A 24,164-nucleotide genomic window follows, 5' to 3' on the forward strand; every position below is an offset into this window, starting at 1 on the left:
CAAATTCATCGTGGTCGTGGACACCCATCTGAAGATGTTTTGTAGGGACCCCAGAGGAGATTAGTGTTCAAATTTCCCAATACTTACAAAATGTTCAAAAATAGCAGGTGTAGCCTACAAGCTTGCAGCTCGTCATTATGTGAAATGTACATTTATTACTATTTTATTAATAGCCTACGTATGAAATATGTATAAGGTGGTTAAAATGATTGTGACAGGGATTGAACCGGGAGCCTTCTGCTTCCTCAAGCGGCCACTGTGCTGTGCTCTCATCTCTGTCACTTCATCATTCATACCTTCCTTCCTTAAAAGAACACCAGTAAATGTAACAGATTATAACATCACTGCCAATAAGTCTTTGCGGATATTTTATGATTATTTGTTACTATTAAAAAGGGTTTTAGGTGTGCACAAAGCTGATTTTTACAGATTTTGATGAGCAATCTATTATTCATCTAGATGTGAACAGATGTTTATGCTGTTCACAACTTAGGTAGTAACACCAGGTGGCAGCACAAACACAGAACTGCATAGCCTGCAGTGGTCATAAAGCAGCCTGGTTTTGTTCTCTTCTGGGAAATCTACTGTAGTAATTAGACCGAGTAGAAGTTGTTTGACTTATTAATCAGTGTGTTAATTACCTCTGACAGCCTTATGTCTAATTCTAGAAGGAATCGCAAATATTTAAATATTCTTTCAGATGGTCTGTGTTTCCCTTTTGGAGCTTGGAGTTTTCCACATATTCTCCTCTTGAATCTGCAGTCTTTAAAGTTGTATGTTAGGGAGAGGCTAATTACTTGCGCCAGCAGAGCACGCAAGTATTGCGATCGGCTGGGTATGTATGTCGGCGTCCTTCTTTGTTTAAGCCCGTAGCGTAGCCCAATCAGGGACTCTTTTTGCGATTTGCGACCATAGGTCGCAAGTTTACTAGAAAACCGGCACATCTTGTCCATGTACCTGTGTATCTCTGAAGGTCACGCCTGACACTGTGGTTCCCCTGACACATCACTGTGACATCACAGGTGACATCACTTCCATATATGGGTATTCCCCAGAATACCTGTTTTGCCCATATATGAAGATTCCTGATGTCATCGATATACATCACTGGCCAGATCATCCAGATGGCCATAGCCCATATCTGTGTGGCTGGTTCAGATAGGGATCTCTATGAATGGGCAAAAAAGGAATTGTATGTTGTGATGTCATGGGAACCACTCTAACAGAATCCCTTTTATGCCCAAATATGGATATCCCTGATGTCATCAATATTAAACCCATATCTAACAGGACAGTGTGGCTGGTTCAGACAGGGATCTCCATGTGTGGGCATAAAATGTATGTACCCTATACAGTACATGGATTCTTCATATATGGGTAACTGGTCCAATATACATCACTGGCCATTTATATTATTATATATAAATTATAGACCAGTGCCCACACCGGCCTACTCAGGAACAATCGAAGTTGGAAATGCACTCCCCACCCCGATATGCAAACCCGTTGTACTCGTCTTTGTTCCTTGTATACCCATTTATGGATATTTCTTTGCCTGTATGTGTCCCTTTTATGCAAATATATGGGTTTTTCTTTATCTGAAAATGTCTGTATCCCTTTATGCCCATATATGGAGTATCTGCATCAGGCATGCCAATGATGCGAGTACTATCAGGGTGCTCCATATACAGGGATTTGTGGTTTTATCAATATTTCTTTTTTGTCTGTCGGTTGACTCTTTTATGCCCATATATGGAGGTATGCGATTGTCTGTCTGTCCTACTGTCTGTCTGTCTGTGTCCATTGTATGCACATATATGGAGTTCCCTGATGGCTTCTGTATATAACCGTATGTGAGCATGTAGGTCGAATCGGTGGTCGTGTACAGCTGGATCTCCATATACTGTAACGGTATGTCTGTGTAGTGTATATGGGCATATCTGTGAGACAGGCAGTTTGGTTCCGGACAACCGCCTATCCAACCGACTGGACGCTGAGCACCTCACTCCCTTGGGTCTATGCATGTCTGTGCGCCGAGTATGAAGTCGGTCGTAGATGTATTTTTTATTTCATCACATTTATTGAACAGTGCTAACCGCTCCTACATTTCACTTTGTGTATATGATCACAGATCTACATATATGGATAGCCAAAATGTATGCCAAAAAATTTGCTCGGATCTCCATGTATGGAGATTCGTGCTCATACACATAAAGTAACTGACGTCAAGGACAGAACGGCCCATACAAGGAGATATGCACGCGTGTTGTGTTTGCACCGCTCACTTCCTACAGGTGTGATTTTATTTATTTATTTCAGCACTTTTCCTTATATAAACTTCTTGCTTCTTCTTCTTTCGTGTATCATCGTCCTGACTCTGATGCTCTGGTCTTCCCTCTGATTTTGATGTGGGTGCCTCAGAGAAGAAAAAGCAGCGCCTCTTGGCAATTACTTCCTACACCGCTTCTCCTTGGCCTCCTTCATTCTCTTGGCCAGCAGCTTGGCATAGTCAGAAGCTTCTTCTTTATTTTTCTGGGTGCGTCTTTTCTTGAGTGCAATGAGGCGCCTCTTGTGCTGCAGCGCACGAGGTGTGACCAGTCTCTGGATCTTGGGAGCCTTGGTTCTGGGCTTCTTGCCTTCTTTAGTCAAAGGTCTCCTAATAACATACTTCCTCACGTCATCCTCCTTAGACAGGTTAAAGAGCTTGCGGATCTTGCTGGCCCTTTTGGGACCCAGGCGACGCGGTATGGTGTCATCAGTCAGTCCAGGAATGTCCTTCTCACCTTTCTTGACGATGACCAAGTTGAGAACGCTGAGGTTGGCATCGACAATGCAACCACGGACAGACTTGCGCCTGCGCTCACCAGTCCTGCGGGGGCGGTAGCAGGAGTGGCCCTCGCTGAGCAGCAGGCGCACACGGCCATTGGTCAACACACCTTGCTTCATTGGGAAGCCCTGTTTGTCGTTGCCTCCACTGATGCGCACCACATAGCCCTTCCACTCATCTCCAAGAGTGTCAGCAGCCACCTCACTAGCCATGCGCTTCCCGTAAAATATTCGAAGTTTTCTTTCATCGTCGACTTCAATTAGCTTTTGGCAGCCAGTGGCCGGGAATGAAATGTTCAGCTTCATCTTGAGAACCCAAGGGCACAATCACCTGCCACACTGAAAAGAGACTGGATATCTCTAACGTGATGTGACAAATCTTTGTACAGTTTGTTGATGACATCAGATTTCTTATGACATCAGATGACATCAGACATCTGATTTCTCATGACATCAGATGACATCAGACATCTGATTTCTTATGACATCATCCCATCTCCATACTATATGGACATCTCAGAAGTCGGTCGGATTATCCCCTCTGGACACCCATATCTCCATATGTATGCTTATATTTTATGGCCATTTATGGAGATCTCTGATGTCATCAGTATATGTTCATATATGGGCATATCCATTGGTTCTGCTGTTCTGGACAACCGCATCTCCGGCCGTAGATGTAATTCATTTATTTATTATTTCATCACATTTGCTGAGCACGTGCCTGTTGTACAACACCCCTACCTCATAGTGTACATAGTACATGAACCTCTACACATCCTCTCATACATCACTGATAAACTGGCTGGCACTCTCCACAATATCCTCTTTTGTTATTTCTTGGATTCCTTGCTAATGAATCTGCTCGACTTGGGTCTGTTGGGTTCATGTTGCTGCCTGCGAGCCTGTTTGGAACACAACAAGCTTCTCTTGAGTGACCTCCAGGGCCTTTGACTCCCATGCAGGGTTGATCCTCTCCCAGAGAGGGTGCTTCCTCCCTGGGCCTGAGCTGCTGCAGGCTGTGGGTGCCTGTTGTGTTGTGGAAACCTTACATGTCCAAAATCGTTTGTTTTGTATTTATCATTTTAAAAATGATTTAAACTAGTGAAAACAGCCGATCTACAAGCACAGTTGTGTGCTTGTAGATCGGCTGTTTTCACTAGTTTTGTGCAACAGTCTTGTATGATGAAGCAGGGCTTTACTTTGTGAAAAAGAACGTACAATTTTGAAACTTGGAGACACAAGGTTTCTGCCCGACAGTGACGATATTCACTAAGATATTGTAGGTACACCTTTTAGGTACTTTTACTTTACTTGAGTATTTCTGTTTACTCAAGTAACTAATTTAGTTACTAGTTAGTTTGCAGATTTAGATTATTATTATAAAACATCCATTTACCATTTAAACCCTGTTTTATGAATAGGCTATTCGAAAATAGTCGATCTACAAGCTCACTATGCAAAGTGATGCATTGTGATCTTTCTTCAACCTCCCCTAAGTAACAAGAAATCTTGTGAAATAAAATATCGTCAACCAGTCATCAAGGACAAATGATACATAAAAGAAGAAGAACCAATTTTTTAAAGAAATTGTAAACTGGGACTTATTAGTGTGGTTGCCCCTGCAGAGAAACCAGACTATTGTACTTGTCTGACTTTATTCCATCTTTCCCCCCTAGATAAACATTATTTTGCCACGCTACTCCTCCCACAGTTTTGGTGGCACGCACTTGGGCCATATGTCAAATCGACTGGCTTCATAATCGATTCCTTGCAATTTGCTAAAAGACACATTAAATTGTTTAATTTATATACATTTGTTTGTGAATTAACTTTCTCCATTGACTTTAATTAAAACTTTAGCTTTTCCTCTGACATGTCTGACATCATAGACCACATGAGACTGACACAGTATGTCCATATATGGACATTAAAGGTTTTGGGTTTAATATTGATGCCATCATGGATCTCCATATATGGGCATGAAAGGGACAAGGACGGAATGGTTAGCACTGTTCGAATAGGGACAATGACTGACATAATTGCAAGTGTGACTTGCCTCAAGGCAACCACACTTGCAATTTCGAATTGCATCTTTCTAGTTACTTTTATAAGGTATTATAATTATATTTCGATGCCACTTTTACTCAAATAAAAATTCTGTACTGTATTTTACTGTGGTAATGCTACTTTGAGTAAAAAGAGCTGAGTACACTGATGTGTTGTCCCCCCCAACCTCTCCCCCCCTGGGGTCCTGGATGGTTCACCCAAAAGTCAGAGAGTTCTGTACTCGCGGTGGACAGGAAAACGGTAGAGAAAGCACATTTTTCACTCTGATCACCCCTCCCCTATAACACACAGCATTACGTGGAAGGAGTCACTCATCTCTCTCTCTCTCTCTCTCTCTCTCTCTCTCTCTCTCTCTCTCTCTCTCTCTCTCTCTCTCTCTCTCTTTCTCCCCCCCCCCCCCCATCTCTGGTTTGTCAAGTCCTAGAAGTTTATTTTCAGAGCCTGTTGGATTTGAGCATATCCTAACACACACACACACACACACACACACACACACACACACACACACACACACACACACACACACACACACACACACACACACACACACCGCGCGCGCGTTATGTATGGAATGGCAACGATTTCCAAACACTGGACTGACCTGGGTCAGTCAGGCCTCTGGTTTCTTGTGGAGGAACGTTGCTGGATGTCATGGTGACTGCGTCAACACTCTTCATACACCAGCAAAATTTAAAAATGACACACTACTATATGTTATATTACTTTTGCGTTACTGTGACGTCACGTAACACCTATGTGAAGCACAGAAGGAAGCGGCATTGGGGCGACCCTTTAGCCAAGTTGTTAGGAGTTAGGATGTATACCAAAATGCCCTCCTCACTGAGTCCCCGGTTTGATTCTAGGCCAGTCGGACCTGCTAAATGTCAATCCTCTACTCCTACTATTTTATGAGCCTCTCAGACCCAAAACAAAGTTAACAGGCAAGCGCTGATCAAAATAACAATTCTTCTACCTTCACTAATTGTGTAACTCAGGTCTGTTTGACTAATAATTATAGAGGGTTTAATTGGTTAAATTGTAATTTCAGCATCATCTCATGTTAGGAGGCATGGACTTGATATTAGTATTATAGACCAGTGGTTCTCAAAGTACTAGGCAGCAAAATGAGGAACAGTTTTACCACTTTTAACCAGTTGAACCCTGAAGTACGGGTACCATTCAAGAACCATTATCATAGCGTACTACGACAACATTCAATGCTTCTTTTAGCCCTGGCGTGAGAGATTTGACTTGAGGCAGAACCACTGTTTAGACGAAGGCAGCTTAATTTTGCCTCACAGTTACAACTCTGGACAGCTGGCAAATAAAGGGAGACGGAGCATTCTCGGCATGCCAGCGAAATCGCCTCTTCATTTCTCACCAGAGCACAAGTGACGGGAACCTTCAAACATCACCCGTGTATCTGCACTTGATGACAGTGCTTATTTCCTCACATGATTTGCCATGTCCTGTCTTTACTTTGAGATTAAATAAACGTCCTGAAGTGGGGAGACCTCGTGAAAAATGATCAGAAATGTTTCAGCATGTTAGGAGAGCGGAAAGCCCCTCATCTATCACTATTTCGGAATATATACACGTATGTTTTGGTTGTTGTTCTTTTGTGTCTGTCATGTACAGTATGTGCAAAGTATCACAGAGGCAACAAACAGTGCTGCGTTTGTGTATTTGATGTTTACCATGTGACTGTTTTTTGCTTGATTCCAGATGTGGGAATCTAACCGTTGGGTTTGCATGTTCTGCGGCTAGTTTACAGAGGTCTGTATTTCCTCAGTACATCAGTAGGCCTACATGTGTCACGTAGACACTAGACACAGGGGCGTCACAGGGGGGGGGGGGGGGGGGGGGGGGGCTGAGTTATTAGGGCCCAAGGTGGAGGGGCCTATAGCAGATATACAAGCTCAAAGCGTGGCACTGAGTGCCGTGCTGCGAGCTTGTAGATCTGCTATTTTTGTACAGTATATCATTAAAATGTGTGAAGATATTTTGAGATGGGAATCTGTGGCCAAATACATATCATTTTGGGGGTCCTTGACATGAAAAAGTTTGAGCACCACTGACATAGAAACATGAAGATTGATGAAGACTTTTCACGATTTTTCAAAAATAGCAGATCTACAAGCTCACAGCGCCGCGCTGTGAGCTTGTATATCTGCTATTTTTCAATAGTTAAAGTACCCAGGGCCCAGAATTTGGTGTGACACCCCTGCGTAGACACGTACAGGCACTGGCGAACGGAAAGAGATTGATGCTCCGTATGGGAGCGGAGATGCTTTCCGAGAGCCCTTGTAAAACCATGTGACATTTAACGCACACAGAGTACAATATTATTTACTGTTGTTTTGGTGACATCTCCAGCTGTAACCACTTGCCAGTGGTGTAAAGTAAGTACATGTACTCAAGTACTGTACACTTTACACAGTTTTGAGGTGTTTTTACTCTCTTTTACAATTTTCCATACTTTTCCTTAAGATATTGTACTTTTACTCCAGTTCAATTATATGAAAATGTTAGTAACTAGTTGCTTTGTAGATTTAGATTACAAAACACATTAACCACTTCAGCCCTATATTTCAGCCTTTTGAAAATAGTCGATCTACAAAGATCTGCTATTTTCTAAATATTCTTTATACATTTTGAACTTGTGAAATAGGACATTCTGCACAATGTGTATTTTCAACTTTTTGGTACTTTAAGTACATTTGATACCAATACTTAAGAATTAAAGTACATTTTGAATTCTGGACTTTTAAATCTTGTAAAACATTTCTACGTTGCAATATTGATATTATATATTGATTACTTAAAAAAAATAGTACTTTTTCCACCACTGTAAAAGTGGTGGGAAAAAGCTTTAAAAAAAAAAAAGAAGAAAAAAGTACAGTATTATTTACTGTTGTTTTGGTGACGTCTCCAAGCTGTAACCACTTGGTGACGTCTCCAGCTGCACCCTATATACTTAAGTTGACCGGCGTCCCCTAGGGCTCTGTACTAGACACTTTGGTATTTCCCTTTACACCGCATCTCTTCACTGAAAATAGCCAGCGATGGCAGGCACATGCACACATAGACATCAAAAGGGGCTTGAGCCCCTGCCCTTTTATCTGTCTGTAAAAAGTGCCTTCTCCAGACCATGGTGAAAGAAATGCAAATACCCTCTTTCCATGCCATACCTGAAGGCAGCATTCAAGAGAATCGCCTTGTTCAAACTCTCCTGAACTTGAATGCAGCATTTTATGTTGAAGGAATCGCCCTCTCTGTGTAGAGATTCAGTACGCCACATCTCCAGTATTGACTTGATTATTTGGTATCAAGCGAAAATCTGTGACATGTTGTGAGCTTGGAGGTCTGCTATTTTCGATATTTTTACCAAAAGGCCCTTTTAAAAATTTCAGCCCCTGCCTCTCTAACATTCTCTGCACGTCCCTGAGTGGTGGAAAAAGTACTCAACCTCAGTACTTGAGTCAAAGTATAGATACCCGCACCTGGGAAAATATTACTCAACTACAAGTGAAAATTGCTCAATCAAATTTGCAATTGAGTTACTAAAGTACTTGCTTTAAACAAAATACTCACAGTAAAATATTCAAAGGTAACTTAAAGGGATATTTCTCTTTCATAAACAAACAAAATATATAAAAAACAAATGAAAAAAGTAATAGAAAAATCACGGACCCCTCATTTGATATTTTCATTACTTTTTAATTTTTTTCATGTTTATCTTATTTGAACGTGAAATATCCCTAAGTAATAAAAAGTACAAATCACACATTTTCTTTTTTGCTTTGAAATGTATAACAAGACAAGCTCACAACTCGTTGCGTTCTTACGCGTTGTGAGCTTGTAGATCAGCTATTTTGGCAGACTGTGTGGTTACCCCAGCATAGCGCTGGGTCGGAGTGGTGAAGTATGTTTATGCAGAGCGTGCACGCAGACTGGATCTGCCTGCTGTTTAACAAGGCTACGTTTCAAATAGATTTTCCAGATATAAAAGAGAGGAAAGAATGCTTAGTCACTTCCCTGGTTTGGCACGTGGACTTGTTTCCTATTTATTTGTTTGACATTTGTTATGGAGAAGAAATGCAGATTTTTTTTTCTTCAGTATTATTAGGCATATGGGCTAATTGCGACCGTAAGTCGCAGTTTAGTATCAGAACCGTCGCATCTCTTGACCGTATCTGTCTGGGTAACACTTGTCTTTTATTGTTAATTCATCACGCTCTGACATCATGCTCTGACATCACTGGGATGTCAGGGGAACCACACTAACATAATCCCTTTTATGCCCATATATGGAGATCCCTGATTTCATCAATATTAAGCCCATATCTGTGAATGAATGCCATGTCAGTGTGGTTAGACTAACAAGTATAGTCTATACTATAGGTTAGAGCTTTTCGCCCTTAGGCGTCTTACTAGTTATAACATACTGGTGTGAGTATGTGTGTGTGTTGTGTGCATGTGTGTGCATGCATGTGCGTGTGTGTGCAGAATGTGCACACGTGCATGCGTGCGTGTGTGTGACAGTGACATGAATAATATGGCATGGCATCTCTCCTCTCTCTGTCGGTATTTCTGTCTGTCTCTGTCTCTCTCCTTCCTCTCTCATATCTCTCTCTCTCTCTGACTGTCTCTGCATGTCTGTCTTCCTCATATGTGTCTCTCTGTCTGCCCCCTCCTCTCAGTCTCTGTGTGTTTGCCTCTGCACGTGTCTGAACTCCGTATGAGACGTATACAGAAGCGCACGTGTCTGTGGGCTCTGCTCAAATGAGTCCCGGGCTAGTCAGGCGATGGGGAGGAAATTCCATGAGCTCACACCACACGCTGCTGCCGGTGAACCCACCGCCACCGCCGAACCTCCCGGGAACCTCCAGCACGTTTGCCTATCTGGGGCACCGCTTCTCAACGTGGGGTCCGAGGACCCCCAGACGTCCTCGAGGTGGCTCCCGGCGGTCCCCGGCAAAATTATTGATGGTTATGGAATAGGAACCAATTGGTTCCTTATGGTGGGTTAATAACTCTGATAGTTGAATTAACGCGAAGGATTTTACAGTGAAGATTGGGGTCCCAAAAGGCCTATCAAATGGGGGTTATGGAACTTAAAATGGTGTCGGGGGGCAAACATGAATGGTATTCAGTGGAGGGTTTTTTGGGAAGGAAGGAAGCCTACCGTACTAGAGGCAAACCACATAGGCTCTGTTTTATACTTTCAAAAGTCAAAATAGCATATTTATAATGTCGTATCAAAACAGAATTTTCGCTATATATAGTCTCAAATTGGGGGGATTTCCGAAATCTTTGCCCGTAAGGACTTAACCAAAATGGAGTCCCCACTGTTGAAAGTGGTTAAATGGAAAAGAGACGAGAAGGAAAAAGAAAGGGAGGAGAAATGAAGTAAAAAACAGCGAGGAAGGAGAGGAGGAGACGGTACAACCGGGGAGTGTTGTTTACATTTGCTCATTCATTTGAAGAGCTCTTGTCAAACGGTGTCTGACTGCTGCCATCTGTGATGTGTTGATGTTCAGGGTTATTATGGGATGTTGTGTACAACTGGAGTGGACAGACTCACGGGGGCCGTCACTGTGGCTGGGGGGTCGAGGGGCATGGGAGTAGCTCCCTGTTTTAGCGGAACATTAGAAGCATCTATGTTTAAACCGACGAGAGGCCGTGGTTGACCCCTCTCTCAGATTCCGCTGAACACAGAGGTCAAAGGTCAAGTGTGCCTTTCCTCAGTTAGTTTGAGGATTAGGTTGTCGAGAACACTTCAAATCAAATCAAACTTCATTTATGGAGCACATTTAAAACAAACAACCATGGTTGACCAAAGTGTTGAACAAGTTAAAAGGGCAAAACAATACAGCAAAAGCAAAGGAGAAATGTTTGCATGTACAGTATGTGGGTTATATTGAAACATACACTCACAGACTCATGTACATGTAAACTTATACCGTATATACACACAAGAAGTAATATACTCTAAATGTCTCTCATACCTTTATCTCACAGACTTACAGACCTGTAATGGTCATTTTGGAACCCTCTAAGGAACCCAGAGGGTCCCTGGGCCCCACTTTGAGAACCACTGATCTAAATTACAACATTGGTTTGGGTTCTCTGCGATTTGTGCCATAGAACAATATTCGTACCCATTCACTAAACCTCTATTAGTGTAACTGAAGATATAACCCCACATGAACCCTAGCGTCCCTATTCTGGTGGTGTACATTTAGCCAAAATAGACGATCTACAAGACATTTGGTGCAAAGGAACACAAGGAAAGGAAAGCGTAGAGCCCCAACTTAAATATACACCTCAAACGTTGCATAGATATACTAATCTGGGATATCAGACTTATGTTTTGGGTGTGTTGCAGAAGAAGGCTCCTTTTTGAGAGATGGTCACACCGTCTCCATAGTGTGGCCGTGTGTGCATGCGTGTATCCGTGTATGTATGCATGTGTGTCTGTCTGTATGTAGCCTGAGTACCGCTGGGTGACCAGAGAGGTGCTGTTGAGCAGCCTTGAAATGTACGTACATGCATGCACGCACGCATGCAGACACACACACACACACACACACACACACACACACACACACACACACACACACACACACACACACACACACACACACACACACACACACACAGACATAGTCTTGAAATTAATGGACACCACTGCTCAGTTCACACTGGTGTGATTTCTGAATTTCACATGGCAATGTATAAAACGTAAAACATTCTGGTATGATATCTGTGATTGCATGATACACTGGCTAAAATTACAGATGCTCCCTTCCTGTTAAACCCTGAAGTTTGCCTCTTAGTCAGTTTCACTACTATCAGTGCAATGATGCACTTGGAGTTGGAGTTGCAAGGACATGTTTTGCATTAACATGGAGGTCTGACTCCCCCTCCTCACTGCAAGATGATTCTCAGAAGTTAATAGGTGTTCCTCTTGAGAAGATTACGTTATTCTGAGAAATGGGTTTGACAATTTTTTAAAGATGTGGCAACCGTGTTTGGATATGGATATAATATGGAAACGTCGTCCCTGTATCAAAGATGCTATAGATGTTATTATAGATGTTATGGTATCTTCAGTTATCGACTAGATAGATCTATTATTTCTTGAAGCTATAATGTCTGTACTGTATTAGATTTGTCTCTTCTTGTTTTGTTAAAAATTTTAAATAAAAATAAAATATATACAAGAAAAAAAGGAAAGTATAGAGTCCTAGGGGACTCCGGTCAACAAAGTATATTGTCTATGTTGGGTGGAAACCTCATTATGTGCAAAACTGTTACTTTTCAGCATCCAAATTCAAAAATAGCAAAGGTTGCAGATCTACAAGCTCAAAACTTGTCACTTTGCGCAGCGTTTAGCTTGTGGATCTGCTACTTTTGATACTTTTGTGTGACACAGTATGATCAAGTAGGTCATTCATTTACGGAAAAAACACAAAAAGTTAAAATATGGAGATAAGATATGGAGATAAGAGGTTTCTGCCCGACAGCAACGATATAGGGTCGTCTAGCATCTTCACAGGGATGCTGACAGAACCCTCGCTAAAAACCCCAGGACAAAAATCCACTCGTCCTAGAAAATTTGCCCTCCTGTCCCCCAAACTGTGGAATAAACTCCCTGTCGCACTTAGAACTACAGACTCACTCCCTAGCTTCCGTCATGGACTGAAGACTCACCTCTTCAGACTCCACCTAAACCCATAGCACTACTGTAACACTCCCCTTCCATCGGTGACCACACATGGAGCTAGATAGTTTATAAAAGCTTTTTACTGATTAGGTGTGTGGTCTACCTATGTTATTGTTTTTCTAGATTGATATTCCTATGCATTTGTTGTATTGTTGTTGATGTACTGACATATTAGCTTGCTTATTATATTGATGTATTACCTGCTTATTGTAAGTCGCTTTGGATTAAAAGCGTCTGCAAATGCCTAAATTGTAAATTGTATAGGGTTTGATAATTGATAATTGATCATGAAAAGTAAAGGTTCATTATGAAAAGGAACCCTTTCTTTTTTTGACTCGCTTCAAAATTACAGTTCTAAACCTCATCAAAGTTTAATAGGGATTTATTTTTGTATTGTTTGTAGCCAAAGATTGTGTCTATTTATATGTGTATCTATCTATTTGACATGAACATGGGTGAGAAACAGCCAGTAGCGATTATACATGACTGGTACCTAGAAGGGCTGCACATATAGCTTTTCCAGGGACCACAATGAAGCAACCTGTTTTGCTTCATGGTCAAGTGATTGATAAGGCCCAGGTGAGCTCCCAGATCTCAGCCTGCTCTGTGGGTGATAAACCTGGACCGGCAGAGAGGCCCATCATGCAACAGAATCATAGGCTGGCTGGTGGGTCAGGGGTCAACGTATATCATGAGGACCATCTTTCTCCTTTTGGATCAAGGGGCTCAGGGGGGTCAAGGTTGAGAGAACTGCATGTTCTGAATAGTTCCACAGGGAGCATTATTTAAGAATTCCACTGCTATGACGTTTGATTATATAAATAAAAAACATGTTTGGGACTTTTGTTCCTATAATGTATACTTTCATTTTTTTAATTAATTGCCTTATTTTACTTCATTGTGTGCAAAAGTAGTAAAAATATGCAATTTACAAGTTCATGTGTAATATGAGCTGTAATATGATCTCCTTTGCTGTAACATTTAGAAAATCTTTGCATTTCTTTTTACATTTTCGCTTTTAATGACATGGCCCAAAATAGGGACAAAAGGTTGAAAGTGGTTAAATATAGCACATTGATTTGAGGCCTAAAGCTAATCTCTGGCTAATTGTCACATTTATCACCCATGCCCCCAGTGTCGGGTGATCTAGGTGAAATGTCTCCTGTCTTGTTCAAGGGTGAAAAACACCAGACAAGACACATTATCACACAATGCCACAATGGTAAGATACAGTACAATATTATCTATACAAGTGCAAGATGACATTGTTCATGTAAATTCCCATCGAAAGGAGGTGTCATTCACTGCTCTCCTCTGTACATATACAGTGATTGGTATTTGTTGATGACATGCTTTTTTGTGTTAATTTGTCATGCTATGTTGATTAATTGAATACATAGGACCACAATGGAAACAAGTTTATGTTATCATTTTAGCCTGGGCCTAACCTATAGTTAGGCCTAAATCAGAAATTAGCCTACAAAAACAAATGTGTTGCTACATACTGTACATGTACTGTAAGCCCCTCCCATACACTAAAATGTGTTCCCGGCCTGAATGGATTAATGTCTGACTATATGTGCTGTTTACATTTCTGACTAATAAAGTGTTCAATCAATCAATCAATCAATTCAGACTGCAGGCAATTCTGATTTCGTTTCTCAAATCTGATGTTTGGGCCTGGCTGTCAACACTGTTATATTTGCAATTGTTCAGGTCCGATTTGCATATCCAATAATCCAGACATTGTCTACAGGCTGCTGTGGTAATGATGTTACGACATAGGTGTCGAGATAGATCAGCAATTTTTTGACGATGACTTTGTCATACAACAAAGTATGAATCAGGCTTTGTGTCCAAACTGAGACACAACTTTCAGAGATTCAGGTTTGAATCATTTCAAACCACCTGGAATGTGTGAATCTGCTTCCCAAAAGTCTGTTTCCAAGTGTTGTTGTTGTTTGCTGTTCAGACTTGATAAAACTTAAGACAAGCCTAAAATCTGATTTGGGCTGCCAGTTTGAATAAGCCTTAAACTCTGGGGTTGCAGTCCTTCAAGTCTTTTACGTAAGCCTTCACGGTCCTCTTCTAAGACCCTCCAGCTTGACATGTTTAGGGCTGATGATTGCTTTCAGTTGCACGGGGGCCTTACTAAAGTATACCGGCAGATTGACAGCCGGGAAAATAGAGCCCTGTTCACATTCTTCTTCACTAGTAAAACCAGTGGTGGAAGAAAAATTCTTCTTATTATATTTTTACATAAGCAGAAATAGCACTAGCCTACCACAAATTCCACAATATTAAAATACTTTGTTACAATGCCTGTGTGTAACTTTCCTCTTCTACCCCGGATTCCTGCTCACGTGCTGATTTTTTTTTTTACCATTGAGTTAATAGAGCCTGCCTGCTTGCTCAGGGGATAAATTGAATCTTGACCATCAGGTCAAAATGTGTGTCAGATCCTGTGTCTAGGTGAGACATGACCTTTGACACGATCTACTGTAAATGGCTCAATACAAGAGCAGGGAGACAAAATACGACCACCTCAATTGTATGAGTTATTTTGTTTTAACATACTCTCATACAGAAGTAAGCCATTTACCATGAGAGGGAGTGGGTTGTTGGCTGATTTACCACTGTTTCAACAACCCTGAAACAGTGGTAAATCAGCCAACAACCCACAACCTCGAATGGTAAATTGCTTTTCTACAACTTTTACCATATAAATGAAAGAAAACACAGGTGTAACTTGCTAGGATCTTTAGTTACGATCATTAATATTGTTTCAGTGGGCGGGGTCCATGAGCCAACTCAAGGTTGTTGACTGATTTACCACTGTTTTAAGCCAATCAGAATCCAGTATTTGAACATGTGACCACAAAAAGTGGTAGAAATTTACATTTGATTCATCCAAAAAAAAATTACCACTTTGAAATTGGATTAGTACAGCACTGGAGTAAATGTACTTTCCATCACTGAGCAAAACCCATCGTTGCTGAATTAAGGAAAATAAGAAAAAAGAAACTCGTGCCGACGCACATGCACCGGCGGTGTGGGAGAACAGAGCAGGCCAGGACCTCAGGGGGTTGGCGGTGGTGGTGGTGGTGGTGGAGGGGAGGAGGGAATGGCGGTGTCGGTGTCAGCAAGGATATTTTCTCTGTTTTATGGTTGTTTTCTCAGAGATGCCATGTGGTGGTGCTGAGAGCCATGCAGCCAGCGACTGACTGACTGACCGACTGGGCTCAGGGGTGTCGCACAAAGTTCTGGGCCCTGAGTACTTTAACTATTGAAAAATAGTAGATATACAAGCTCACAGCTGCGAGCTTGTAGATCTGCTATTTTTGAAAAATCTTGAAAATGTGTGCAGGTCTTTGAATATTTCAAAGGTTTTTTTTTAAAAACCTATGTTTCTATGTCAGCGGTGCTCAAAACTTTTCATGTGAAGGACCCCCAAAATTATATGTATTTGGCCACGGAACCCCATCTCAAAATATTTAGTTGCAGGGACCCCCCAGAAGCATAATTTGAGTTACAAATGTTCGTTCAAAAAATACATATATATTCAAAGATTTGCACCCATTTTCACGACTTTTAAAAAATAGCAGATCTACAAGCTCGCAGCGCGGCACTCGGTGCCGCGCTGTGAGCTTGTATATCTGCTATTTTTCAATAGCTAAAGTATAAAATAATTATGCCCCTCCACTTGGGCCCTCCCTAGTAACTCAGTCCCACGTTTCCCCCCCTTGTGACGCCCCTGACTGACTGACTGACTGACTGACTGGGCTCCTCCGTACCGTACCTCTCATGTCAGTCCACGTGGGACTGGGGAGCGAGCAGCACACACAAACCAGACAGATTCTGAACAAAGATACCGGTAGTGGCAGAGCGATAACAAACAGAGGAGTTTAATTGAACTCATAAGGACCCTGTTTTCATTTCTACTGTATGAAGCTCGACTTGTGTGGTTCCTATAGATCTGCAGTACTATGCCAGTCCTTTTCTGTATTTTAGTGGTTCTCAAACATTTTCATATGTCAACTTGGACCCCCGAATGTATGTACAGCAGGGGTCTTCAATGTTTTTTAGGCCAAAAAGGACCCTTTAGCTGAGAGAGAGAGAGATAGATCAGGGACCCAAACTACATAATGTATAATGATGCAGATATAACCTTTTCACATATTTCATAGATGGCTTAGACTTGCTTAACAGCACCATCAACAATGTTTTGTTTGTTTGTTAACACATAATCTTTTCTATTGATATGATGGATTTGTGTTCATGTCTAATTCAGACATTTAACCACTTAAATACTTAATTCTTAGTAAACTTGACCTTTGTCTCTGTACTTGGTCTGTTCTTTTCCCCCTCTACAACACCTATCTCTTCATCAAAAATAGCCATTCTAAAAGCTCACATGAGCTTATACTAGATTTACTATTTTGGGCGAATGTTCCATCCAGAATTCTATAGGGCAGTGTTTCTCAACCTTTTTTCTGCATGGGTAAACTTTTCATGTCCCAAGAATCCATGGGCACACTAATACAGGGGTGTAAATATCGTCACTGTCAGGAAGAACTTGTATCTCCAAGTTTCAAATGTGTACGTTTCTTCGCAAAGTAAAGCCCTGCTTCATCATACAAGGCTGTCGCACAAGTTAACAGTAGTGAAAACAGCCGATCTACAAGCACACAACGCCTCGCACCTCAAGGCTTTGTCTGCTTGTATATCGGCTGTTTTCACTAGTTTAAATCATTTTTAAAATGATAAATACAATACTGGCTTTCAAGCAGTTTCAAGGGGCACACTTGACCCTTCTCAGGGGCACACCAAAGGTCCCCAGGCACAGTGGTTGAGAAACACTGCTATAGGGTTCAAGTGCTTCATGTTAAACAAAAACACACAAGTAGGTCTACACAAACTTTTGCAAATATATAGGCAAACAACATTGTGACGCAGTATGTGAACTTGATCTGCTATTTTTGGATGTCCTAAAGGGCTTAAGTCAAAAGTGGAAGTCACATCTTTGATAGGCTAAGGCCGTGATTGGGCATATTGTTGTTATCTTATTATATAGGCTGACAACAATAATCAATCCTGACTGGCAATAGGCTACTGTTGAATTGATAATAAAACATCTACAACAACTGATCTACAACTGGGGGGTATTGTGCTGTGGGGTGAGGTGACCCCAGACCCGTATAGCTTCTCCATTATGGACCTGCTGTGATCATTAAAAGACATGATTACAGCCTCTCTCACTCTCTCTGTGTCTTAATATAATGAATAAAGAAATATAGGTCTATAATAAGTCAATGCCAGCTTATTTGCTGCTTGCTTGATTCTATTGCTTATCCTAAAATTAGTTACAAATAAAAGAAGAAGAAGAATGTAACGTAATGTAGATCTATTCTAAACGGAGACACCATTGTTTGGATGTTGCCGGAAAATAACAGAGCAAAAGACCAACTCAAAGGGGGGACAAATGGTGATTAACAGGCGCGTGCGTGAATACACAAGAAATCAGGGGGAAATCCTTCTTTTGCATCTCAGAGAATTCTTGAATGAAAAGACGGAGGGGGCTCACTTTTGTTTGCATCGGGGGTGTCCCTCCCCTCCATACTACATGTGACAAAAAACGGACCAGCCCCCTTCAATTCCCATGGATCGAATTACACAGACTCCGATTCCGCACACACACACGGAGAGAGAGAGAGAGAGAGAGAGAGAGAGAGAGAGAGAGAGAGAGAGAGAGTCAGAGTGAGGGAGAGAGAGAGAGAGACATCTGTTCCACTAGGACCACTACTAACAACGGAGCGCGCCCCCGCGACGCGTCCCAGAGTCTGTGACCGACTCCGCGTCTCTCTCTTGTGATCCCCACCGTTATTTGGTCATAGTTTGTACCGTAAATTATATGAGGATCGCGAAGAAGGAGCGCGGTTCTTCGTCCTCGCTCCACGCGGCTTTTCGTGTGTAGTCTATAGCTGTGTGTGTGTGTGCGCGGCGTGGCGCGGCGCAGCGGCGCGGAATCTCCATCATCATTCATCCGACTGCTGCCCCCGATCCGCCGATCAACAACAAACCCCGGCCCGGCCGGTGCCATTTAATATAGACTGGTTTTGTCTGTGTGTGGGGGCTACGCTACGCCACTCACTGTGCGTGTGCGCGCGTGGGTTTGCATCCCTCGTCCGATCCGCCTGCTGCGTTATGAGAGAGGACAACGAAGGGCGAATGAAAAGAAGATTGCCATGTCTGCTGGTTGTTTATTGAACGGCAACAGTTGGACATCTGATTCTTGACATTTTGGACAAACGATCGCAGACGTTTATTTTTTTCTTTTTCCTTTTCTTTTTTTGTAATAACATGGAGTCGGTGGAGAAGGAGTGCGGAGTGCTGGGTGGATTATTCCAGGCCATCGTGAACGACATGAAGGTACCAACCAACCACGCACGCATGTAGCTATTATTAATTGAAGTAGACAGGTTGTTATTATTATCATTGCATGGTTGATCGGACACGTTTGACTGGCTTTGTTTCTCCATGGAGTTCATCCTCCCCCCACACACACACTGGAGTGGAGACACATGCACACATGAAACATGTTTCTCTTTGTGTTTATTTGCATGTCGTGCAGCTCCCCTCTCTGACAGCCAGTTGTTAAAGGGTAACTAACAATAAATGGTTCACTGGGTCAATCCGTCGCCAACAATTGCCTGCAGAGGCTATTAGCGTGTTTTTTTCTTTTTGTTTTGTTTATTTTTTTGCTAATGAAATGTTATTTTTCTTGTAAACCGTTGAATTAGGATATGAATGAAGAGCTGTTGCTGCATAACCGTGTTATTAGATGGTATCATGATCTTTCCTCTTTTAAAGCAAAGGCTTGAGGAAAGATTGGCAAAATAACTGGAATATAAACTAAGTTTAATGGATTGAAGATCGTTCATATAGCATGGTTTTCACATGTTGTCTAATAGGTGTTGGCTGCAGTTCTTAACCTCAATGTGACTCTAAGTCTAAGCCCTTTAAATATAATATATTTAAAGGCTATTTACAGTAAAGGCTACCTATATTATAGGCTACTTCACAAATAGCCAATCTACAATCTACTGGTTGTGACCTTGTAGATCTGGGGAAGTTTTATTTCATTTTTTCGTTTTTTTGTTGTTGTTGTTGCCCCAAATAGGGATGCCACTGCCAGGGTCAAATGTAATGTCATGGATGACACACTTACATCTAAGCAGGCTGCAGGAGTCAGGACAACAACCATCTTTAACAGACAGGATGGAGGCAGAGATGTTATGGTGTTGATTATTATTATGAGTGGAGCAGGGAATCCCTATGACCTAGCAGTTTAACTAACATGCAGGCCATTCTCATTGGATATACTGCAGGCATGTAGTCTACACAGCATTGTGCGATACATACTTTTAACAAAACAAAACAAAAATATTGTGCTATAGATATTTCTGCAAAACTGTATTTTAATCAATTTTTTGACCTCAATATTTGTCTCCCTCGCAGAAGAGTGGAAAGTCATCTCTTGAACAGGGTCTTGATGTGATGTGACGTGTGTGTGTGTGTGTGTGTGTGTGTGTGTGTGTGTGTGTGTGTGTGTGTGTGTGTGTGTGACACTGACACTGTGTGCGCGTTGGGGGAGGGGGTAAAGAAAGTTGAGCCATGGTGGTCTGTTGTTCTTCAGGGGAACAGATGGAAGGTGTGAACATATTCATGGTCCTTCTAGACGCCCACACAAGTCCTGTCATTGTCAAGGATACCCGTCGTCCCATAAAGAGTTAATGACACCATATAAGGCCGGCATCAGGCGCCACTTTCTACCTAGCAAATGTCTTATTGATCTGTTGAGAGCAGGGCAGGCATGGACATGATATATACAGTAAGTACTGGATCATACGTCAAGATCACTGCCATATTGGTCTGGGCAACTTGCCATAACACTGTAGAAATAACCTCAGTTGTGTATGAAGCAGTGGTCCTCCAACGCTTTGATTTCAAGGACCCCCAGTTTGGTGTACTCATACATTTAGGACCCCCCTATAATGCTGAGAGTGTACACTCAGAATTACAGAACAAAATCAGTTGACAATTCTGGGAGTTATGAGGATTTCATTTGTGGAGTGTGGACAGACCTTTTGCCGCAATGGACATAAATGCATTAGGAGGCAAGGCCAATATGGCAGCCACATTGACCCATCTCCAGTAAACAGCGGCGGCCAATGCGGTATTATGCGCGTAAACCAGTGGTTCTCAAACTTCGGGTTGGGACCCCAAGTGGGGTCCCCAAATTATTTTTTGGGGCCCCTAGATGATTAGCTTAATCTAATTGTTTTCCTCGCTCAACGGTAAACAAACCAACACAGAGTATAAGTGTATACAGGGTACCTGCACATTTATAAAATGACAATTTAAGGACTTTCAAGACCGTTTTAATACCAAACTGGCCAAACTGTCAAATATTAAGTAAGCAAGAGGCGAACATTGTGAAAATAGCCGATCTACATGCTTGTGAGCGTTGTGAGCATGTAGATCTGCTATTTTCACAATATTTATCTGTGGAACCGAGTCACATTTAATGTAATACCTACAATTCCAAGTGCTTGTCAGGGTGGGGGTTCCCAGTTCATATTATGTTTATTTTGGGGGTCACAGCCTAAAAAAGTTTGAGAACTCCTGGCGTAAACTAGCGCGCAGGGTAATTGTTGGGTGTGGTAGGGTATGGCAGTGGGTATGGTGGGGTATGGTGGGCGGGGTAGGGTGTGGTGGGCCATGTAAGGCTGTAGTGGGAGTGTGGGACGTGATGTGGCATAGTGAGGCATGGCACCATCAGATCTGCCTTCGTCTGTTAGACTCTGTGAGGGAGGCTCAATGAAGTTAAACCTTGAGTGTCTCAGCACTGCTGCTTTAAAATGTCTTCCATTTGTGTTGTTATCATAGTGCCGGTCAGCAGACAGACACAGACACAGGCACGTGCACCAATAGACATGAAAGGGGGTTTGAGCCCCTGCCCTTTTAGCCGTCTGTAAAAAGTGCCCTCTCCAGACCATGAATGCAGTTTTCAATATGGTGAAAGAAGTGCAAATGCCCTCTTTTCATGCCATACATGAAGGCGGCATTCAAGAGAAATTGCCTTGTTCAAACTCTCCTGAACTTGAATGCATCATCTTATGTTGAAAGAATTGCCCTCTCCGTGTAGAAATCCATGCCGATAGCCACATCTCCAGTATTACCTATTTTATGCTTAGTGTTGTGCGGTATCGAGTACTGAAAATAGCCGACCTCCGAGCTTGGAGGTCTGCTATTTTCAATATTTCCACCAAAAGGCCCTTTTAGAAATGTCAGCCCCTGCCTCTGTAACATTCTCTGCACGTCCCTGGACAGACAGACAGACAGACAGACAGACAGACAGACGGGAGCTCTAGAAAGAGTCAGACTGTGTATTGATAAGCAGCGGAGATGAATGGAGCCAGGAGCCCTTAGTCAGCAGTGTGCCGGTGTGATGTCCACATCATTGTGACCTCATTCCTGCTGCCTGGCTGGGCCACGCAAGCCTGCCAGCGCCTGAGGCTGAGCCGGCTGCATGGACACGTACAGGGCTGTCACCAATACACATTTTAGTTCCCCATTAATTGTCAATAATTTGCGATTAACAGGTTTAATTGTGTTTGGCGTTCAACATTGGAACTTGTCAATAACATCTTTATTTCTGTTTGCCTTTTAAGCTTCGTTATCACAAATGGCACAGGGCAGATATGACAAATAACTTAAATATACGAAGAAAATATTGACATTTAATAGTGTTATACATGTGAAAAAATCACAAATAGCTGATCTATAAGCTTGTAGATCTGCTTTTATTAAACATTTTAAAACGATTATGCAAAAATAATTGTGATTATCTCAAATAATTGTGATTATACGATTATATGTAATAATTGTGACAGGCCTAGATATACATACACAACATGAACAGACGTGTAATGCACTTGTTTCTGAAACAGTGGTCCACGGACCATTGGTCTATGGCATAATTGCAGGTGGTCTACGGGGGGGAGACGTTTTCAAATGTTGACATTCGAGGTTTCACTTCAGTGATATGAACTTAACAATCAGAGGTCACAGCATGCATCATTTGGGGTCCCAGAGGATGTCAGTTGCCTCCCCTGTTTGTTCGCATTTAACCTCAAAGACAAATTCAGTTCTTTCATCTCATATTTTCTCCACGCTGCTTTTATGTCAGCGCTGTCCTGTGTTTCTCTCTCCATCCACACCCTTCCATCGACCATGTGATGTGACAGTATGGTATGTTAAAGGGGAAAACCACCCATTTTCAATATTGAACTATGTCATTAATATACCTTAGAGGAGTTGTGTGTAAATAAATAAATAAAAGTTCCCCCCTTCTGTGTTGCCTAGAACTGGAGGATTGATTGATTGGGGTTTGTATTGTAAATCACACCGAGATGACATCACACTGGTGTACTTTACAATACAAACCCCAAAATCAATCCTCCAGTTCTATAGGCAACACAGAAGGGGGGGAACAACACAACTCACACAACTCCTCTAATGTTGTACGTACCTTAAAGGGGAAGACCACCCATTAACGAGGAAGACCACCCATTTTCACTTGTTAATGAGGATTGATTTTGGGGTTTGTATTGTAAATCACACCGGTGTGATGTCATCTCGGTGTGATTTACAATACAAACCTCAAAATCAATCCTCCAGTTCTAGGTAACACAGAAGGGGGGGGGGGGACTTTTTTTTTATTTCCACACAACTCCTCTAAGGTATATTAATGACATATTTCAATATTGAAAACCCCTTTAAAGACTGCAACCATAATTTCATTAACCACTTTCAACCTGACTTCCCTATTAGAATGATGTTACTTTCACTAATAGCGGAAAAATTGTCAATTTACAGGCTTGCAACGGGCATATCACGACGCATTGTAAGCTTGCAAATCATCTATTTTTTGAAATAGTGGTTACTTTATTTATTTTTTCTGAAATTACGCATCTGGGGCAGAGGGTGCAAACCACACCAGGCAACACCTGCAGGACTGGAGTTATATAAGAGATGGATTGGTGACAGGTGCTGGAGACAGGGTTGAAGAGAAGGAGAACGTGCCAGACGATGCAGTGAAAAACAAGTAGTTTGAGTTCACCCCAAACTCCTGGGACAGTTCACCGGAGGGCTTTTGATCCAGTTCTGTGACATGGCAGAAATGGGTTAAAAAGGGCTGTAAGCAATATATTTCTGTTGTTTAAATAAGTATCAAATAGCTCTATATTCTTATAGTAGTCAGTGTTTGTTCAGAACAGAAGATATATTTTCAGATGGGTTACCAGCTTCATCCGATCAGGAGAGAGAACTCCTTCAGGAGAATACAGGATAAACAATTTGGAAGTGATGAAACAAAAAATAAAATAAAAAAGAATGCAGACAAAAGAACTGGGACACTTTAAAGTTGAATCTGATCAATTGTATCTGGGGTTCTACAAAAGAATAGCAGAGC

The 24,164-nt window shown here is 41.9% G+C and overlaps 2 protein-coding genes across 2 annotated transcripts in view; one reads left to right on the plus strand and one right to left on the minus strand.

Moving 5' to 3' along the window:
* Positions 1–2,448: 2,448 nt before the first annotated feature.
* On the minus strand, positions 2,449–3,132 carry LOC308293532 (small ribosomal subunit protein eS6-like; the record flags this gene model as incomplete). The annotated part of the gene is made up of 1 exon (XM_080736099.1): positions 2,449–3,132. One exon carries the CDS (start codon positions 3,130–3,132, stop codon positions 2,449–2,451), a length of 684 nt encoding a protein of 227 aa, XP_080592225.1.
* A 15,722-nt stretch (positions 3,133–18,854) lies between these two features.
* The window catches only part of LOC308294863 (protein MTSS 2-like), a 46,793-nt gene continuing 41,483 nt past the window's right edge, over positions 18,855–24,164 (plus strand). The window contains exon 1 of the mRNA XM_080737762.1: positions 18,855–19,057. Coding sequence (XP_080593888.1) covers positions 18,989–19,057 — 69 coding nt within the window. The 5' untranslated portion in view covers positions 18,855–18,988. The remainder of the gene's footprint in view (positions 19,058–24,164) is intronic.

Source organism: Nannobrachium achirus (genome assembly GCF_963921795.1).
Source record: "Nannobrachium achirus genome assembly, chromosome: 11".
Lineage (NCBI taxonomy): Eukaryota > Metazoa > Chordata > Actinopteri > Myctophiformes > Myctophidae > Nannobrachium > Nannobrachium achirus.